The sequence below is a fragment of the Echinops telfairi genome, unplaced genomic scaffold (genome assembly GCF_000313985.2).
Source record: "Echinops telfairi isolate 266 unplaced genomic scaffold, ASM31398v2 ScPeMD7_5592;HRSCAF=6446, whole genome shotgun sequence".
Classification (NCBI taxonomy): Eukaryota; Metazoa; Chordata; class Mammalia; order Afrosoricida; family Tenrecidae; genus Echinops; species Echinops telfairi.
This window is the reverse complement of record NW_022109491.1, coordinates 18,281,900-18,287,814: the sequence shown is the minus strand read 5'-3', so window position 1 is coordinate 18,287,814 and position 5,915 is coordinate 18,281,900. Positions and strand designations below refer to the sequence as shown.

At 61.1% G+C, this 5,915-nt stretch overlaps 1 protein-coding gene across 1 annotated transcript; it reads left to right on the top strand.

The window, feature by feature from the left end:
• The first annotated feature begins 129 nt into the window (after nt 1-129).
• SLC32A1 (solute carrier family 32 member 1) lies at nt 130-4,870 on the top strand. The gene is made up of 2 exons (XM_004697983.2): nt 130-567; nt 2,919-4,870. Exons 1-2 carry the CDS (start codon nt 169-171, stop codon nt 4,104-4,106), a joined length of 1,587 nt encoding a protein of 528 aa, XP_004698040.1. The 5' UTR covers nt 130-168; the 3' UTR covers nt 4,107-4,870.
• The last annotated feature ends 1,045 nt before the right edge of the window (nt 4,871-5,915 follow it).

Sequence of the window (5,915 nt, the reverse complement as noted above, 5' to 3'; positions counted from 1 at the left end):
AGCGAGCCTCTCCTCCGGTGGCGAGTGTCATGAACCAGGGCGTCCCGGGGAGCCGCGGGGAGAGCGAGCAGAGATAGCGGCCGCGCGGCCTCCGGCCCTCGCCGCCTCCTCCCCCCCGCGTCCCCGGTCCCTCGTGCTCTTCCCCGAGCCTCCTCGGGCGCCGCCGCTATGGCCACCCTCCTCCGCAGCAAGCTGTCCAACGTGGCCACGTCCGTGTCCAACAAGTCCCAGGCCAAGGTGAGCGGCATGTTCGCCAGGATGGGCTTTCAAGCGGCCACGGATGAGGAGGCGGTGGGCTTCGCGCATTGCGACGACCTCGACTATGAGCACCGCCAGGGCCTGCAGATGGACATCCTGAAAGCCGAAGGAGAAGGAGAGCCCGGCGGGGACGACAGCGCCGAGTCGCCCGTCGAGGGAGACATCCATTACCAGCGCGGCGACGGCGCGCCGCTGCCGCCCTCGGGCTCCAAGGACCAGGCCTTAGGGGCTGGTGGCGAGTTCGGGGGCCAAGACAAACCCAAGATCACAGCGTGGGAGGCGGGCTGGAACGTGACCAACGCCATCCAGGTGAGCGCAGGGCGCGCAGTCCTACGGCGGGATTCCCAGCTCCGCTGACCGCCCCCCAACCCACCCTCCAACCCCATGCGCAGGACACAGCCCAGAACGGAGACTCCGTGGGATCATGGCCCTGGGTTCCCGCCGGAACCCATCCCTCCCAACCCTGCGAGGGCAAGGGAGGTGTCTCGGCCCTTGGTCACGTCCCCTTCCCAAGACCCTAACTGCAGGACCGCGAGGGGGCTGAGGTGCAGCTAGAGATACCTGTCTGGGACCCAGCAAAACTGAGAAAGAACAGGAAACCTGGCGTGGGTGGGGGGCGAAGGGGAGATACTGGGGAGGGAGAGGGTTGAGAGAGAAAGAAAATCAGGATTCCAGGCACGGTGTGGCTGGGTCTCCGGAATGGACTCACAGCTGCATTTTCAGGAGGAAATTGCTGAGCTGGGAGTCTCCTCCCCCAGACACACGCACAGACACGAGCACACGCGTACATAAGCAGACACCCCGTGCCACAGCCCCCCCTCCCAGCAGCACACGCGCACGCACGGGCGCCCCCGAGATGATTCTATATTTACACCATGTAACTGTCCCCACAAGCGCTCGTCACAGAATCGCATACCAATGCGTAACACACACACACACACACACACACACACACTTTTGACGATAACGCTCCTGCAGGAACACTTAGACTCTTGCACGCGGGGCCCAGCCTGCACCGTCAGGGGCAGCAGGGGCACAAGCACTCCCTGCGCACACTCACCCCTCTCGCCTGAAACCCCAGATGCACCCCAGGAGGCAGCCACACGGAGACCTGTCCAGGGTTCCCAGCCCCTCCCCACCCCCATCCCCGCTCGGCGGAATTCTGCCAGGAGCGGGTTTGGAGTCCGCATAAAGACCGCTAGAGCAGGCTGGGCCCGGCAGGCTGCGGCTCCCGGTGCAGAGGAGGCCGAGGCCTTAGGCGCCCCGGGGGCCTTGCGGCTCCCCCCCCCCCCATGCCCTAGGAGCACACAGTCGTTGGGGTATGGGACGTAGGTCTCCCAAGAGCGGAAGGAAATGACGGGGATGTTAATACCCCAGACTGGGTGGGGGGCCTCTGCCGGGTACTGCAAATGGGACAACCGACTGAGGCGCCTCTACCTTCAGGACCCACGAGAGGGCCACGCAGGGCCAGGGATGGAGGGCAGCACTCGCTTTCGTTGCCATCCACGGGGTGGTCCGGGCGCCTTAGCGGGGCCGCGTTTGGTAGGCACAGGGGGAGGTCAGGGCGGGAGGCTGGAGGTCCTTAGGCCTGCAAGGCCCTGGATTTCGTTAGCTTTGATTCCCCTAAACTCTAAACTCTCCTTCTAAACTCTCCTTCGCATCCGTCCAGCCCTCCGGATCCCTGGGGCCCTAGATCTCTCAGGCTGCTTCTGGATTTTCACTCAGTCCCGCCCCCGCTCCCCACCCCCTTAGACCCCACCAATTGCTTGCTTCCACCACCCAATTAAATCCCCTTCTCTTAGACCCAACCCTACTCAGTCTGCCTCTTAGACGCCTCTCTACCAAAGCTCCTCTCTCCCTCCGCTAACAGCCCCCACTGTAAATTGGGCACGCTCCCGAATCCGCAGCCTCCAGGAGACTCTGCCCCACCCTCAGGCCTTTTCCTGCCTGACCCCCTTCTTACCGTCCGCTGCCTCCTTCCCGTTTCCTTCACTGGGGCTCGAGACACTGGTGTTTCCCCCATTAGCACCCATGCCAGCCCCAACTGAAATCCCTTCCTTTGTGTCCAGCCCTCTAGCCCCTTTCCCCATGTCCTCTTCTGTCCACTGGCTCGAGACCTCCCCCTGGGCCCCATTCCCAGGAACGGGTTTCAAATGTCTCCACATTTCCTTTCCCTCCCGGTAGCTTTGCCGACCCCTAGCTCCCTTTGTACCTCGCAGAAAGAGGTGCACCTTTTCTTTACCGCCTGCCCCTCCCTCCGGATCTGCTTCAGCTCCCAGACTCCGCCCCCTACAAACCCGTCAACCTGATTCCAAAGGAAACCAAACCAATTCGCCTGGACCCTTTACGACATTATAGATCTGCCAGTAAATCTGGGAGGCCCATTACCACCCTTTCGCCCTGACAAGCCACTCGTGGCTTCCAACCACCGTCCTCTCCGAATAGCAGTCAACCACTTTAACCATTGTGTCACCTTGGGCTTCTGTCCTTAGTCCAGCCTTACGCCTTCCTTCCCCAGAAGCCTATGTCCAGCCCCCACTACCTGGAGTGCTGCCTTCCGGCTGGAGACTTGAATCTCAACCCCCCCCCCCTCACCCCACCCCAGTTTCCGAAGTGGCGTCCGCTGAACGCCCTCGTCTGGTTGCCTCTCCGCTCCGCAGGGCATGTTCGTGCTGGGCCTGCCCTACGCCATCCTGCACGGCGGCTACCTGGGCTTGTTCCTCATCATCTTCGCCGCCGTGGTCTGCTGCTACACGGGCAAGATCCTCATCGCGTGCCTGTACGAGGAGAACGAGGACGGCGAGGTGGTGCGCGTGCGGGACTCGTACGTGGCCATCGCCAATGCGTGCTGCGCACCGCGCTTCCCCACGCTGGGCGGCCGCGTGGTGAACGTGGCGCAGATCATCGAGCTGGTCATGACGTGCATCCTCTACGTGGTGGTGAGCGGCAACCTCATGTACAACAGCTTCCCGGGGCTGCCGGTGTCGCAGAAGTCCTGGTCCATCATCGCCACCGCCGTGCTGCTGCCCTGCGCCTTCCTCAAGAACCTCAAGGCCGTGTCCAAGTTCAGCCTGCTGTGCACCCTGGCCCACTTTGTCATCAACATCCTGGTCATCGCCTACTGCCTCTCGCGGGCGCGCGACTGGGCCTGGGAGAAGGTCAAGTTCTACATTGACGTCAAGAAGTTCCCCATCTCCATTGGCATCATCGTGTTCAGTTACACGTCACAGATCTTCCTGCCGTCGCTCGAGGGCAACATGCAGCAACCCAGCGAGTTCCACTGCATGATGAACTGGACACACATCGCCGCCTGCGTGCTCAAGGGCCTCTTCGCGCTCGTCGCCTACCTCACCTGGGCCGACGACACCAAAGAGGTCATCACGGATAACCTGCCTGGCTCCATCCGCGCCGTCGTCAACCTCTTCCTGGTGGCCAAGGCGCTCTTGTCCTACCCGCTGCCTTTCTTCGCTGCCGTAGAGGTGCTGGAGAAGTCGCTCTTCCAGGAGGGCAGCCGCGCCTTCTTCCCCGCCTGCTACGCCGGTGACGGGCGCCTCAAGTCGTGGGGGCTGACGCTGCGCTGCGGGCTCGTCGTCTTCACGCTGCTCATGGCCATCTACGTGCCGCACTTCGCGCTGCTCATGGGTCTCACAGGCAGCCTCACCGGCGCCGGCCTCTGCTTCCTGCTGCCCAGCCTCTTCCACCTGCGCCTGCTCTGGCGCAAGCTGCTCTGGCACCAGGTCTTCTTCGACGTCGCCATCTTCGTCATCGGCGGCATCTGCAGCGTGTCCGGCTTCATACACTCTCTGGAAGGTCTCATTGAGGCCTACCGAACCAACGCCGAGGACTAGGGCGGGAGGGCCACCCCCCAGCCCCCAGCCGTGCCCCCCGCCCCCCATGCTCTCTCGAAGTCCTCCTGCCTTCCTGCTCCTCCCCTCCCCAGCTCCGTGCGCCCTGCCGCCGCGCTTGGGAAGCCAAGCTATCAACATCTCTGGTTCCTAGTTTCTGATTCTTCGGGGAAGGGGGGTGGGGGATGGGAGTCCACGATCCATCCCGTCTGCGTTTCTGTTGTTCTTTCTTTTCCACGCCGCCCTGGTTTGGGGGAGGCTGCGGTGGGGCGCATTGGTGGGTCGAGTTTTCAGTCCCTCTGGGAGGCCCCCTGGCTCCGACGCTTAGGGCCCCAGCCACGGTTGGGGGTAGGAAGGGAGAAAGAGGGCAGGTACGGGAACTTGACCTTGGAGGGGGAGGGTGTATTTCAGAGCTATCCACTGCTCGGATTCTGCCATGTCCAGCCATCTCCAGCAAGAGCGCTTCCCTTTCCGGAGACATTTCCACCCTGCAGCGGGAAAGGCTAGCCGGGAAGTCCCATTTCGGGCGGGCGAGTTCCTTCGGTGAATCAGAGAGGCTGGGAGACGAGCCAGCCGCGGCGGAGCCGGCTTGCCTGCAGGTTTTCAGGAATCCAAACTCATCTTGTGCAATTTATCAGATTGTGGAACTGTTCTGTGCGTGTGGTGTGCTCGTGGTGAATACGATGAAATGTATATCAGAAAAAAAATCTATCTCTAACTTAGAGTGCGGTGCATAATTACATCCGCAAATAAAGAAGAAACCAAGGCGTGCGTGCAGCAGCATCCTCTGTGGGTTCTGCGGGTTCTCACCAGCCAGGGATTCCCGGGCGCTGGGGGTAAGGGCGGGCGCCGGGCCCACGTAGGAGGGCGGGGCCGCAGTCAGTGCCCAGAGCGTCAGGAGAGAACTCCAAGGTGTGGTGGGTACCTCGGCATGCAGAAGGCAGCACCCGAGGTATCTGGGGATACCGGGAGGGAACCGGTGGCGGCGGAGTTGTTTCCGGGAGGTAGCGCTTGTGGCGCACAAGGTTTTTCTAAAGCTTACCTCGGAGTCAGATTCATCCGAGAATTCGGTTGCCAGACTTCGAGTTCAAGTTTAAGATTACACTAAATATGCTTTTATGTTCAGAACATTACAAGTGTGTTCAATACATGCAAGAGGGCCTCCGAAGGCTCGTGAACATAGGGACTTAAGACGATAGACTTCCCAGGCACATTCTAAAACAGCGGTCCTCAAACTGTGGGTCGCGGCCCCTTTGAAGGTCGACCGACCCTTTCGCAGGGGTCACCTGATTCATAACAGTAGCAAAATGACAGTGATAGAGTAGCAACGAAAAATGATTTTATGACTGGGGGGTCACCCCAACATGAGGAATTGTCTTAAAGGGTCCCTCATTAGGAAGGTTGAGAATCACTGTTCTAAAAGCTCCTCCTACGTGTAGACAGCATGGGGGGATGGGGAGAGGGGCCAGGGCTGTGCAGAGCGCAGGTGACAAGCTAGCTCTGCTCCCATGGAGTTTACAGGTGACACCAACAGGATACTCAGAAACCCACGAAGGGACGCAGGCTGGAAAACCAGTAAGTCGTCAGCAGCCGGCCCAGGGCCAGGCCAGTCTGCCCCGCATGCGCCTCTCACCCCCTACACTCGCCCCTGGAGTCTGAGCTGGCTGAGCAGAGCTACTGCCAAAAGGTCTGACTGCTTAGAACCCCCAGTCCCCAGTCATTTGGGCCCCAACCTACCTTTGCCTGCGCAGCCCCTTTGAAAACGTGTGGACCTGAACGCTTCAGGGGGCCACCCCTTCTTCTTGGGACTAC

What these genes read in the sequence shown, in the direction of transcription:
- SLC32A1 (XM_004697983.2), top strand. Translation starts at nt 169, where the DNA reads ATGGCCACCCTCCTCCGCAGCAAGCTGTCCAACGTGGCCACGTCCGTG. An exon ending in ACGTGACCAACGCCATCCAG is followed by an intron (nt 568 to 2,918) that starts GTGAGCGCAGGG and finishes TCCGCTCCGCAG; the next exon opens with GGCATGTTCGTGCTGGGCCT.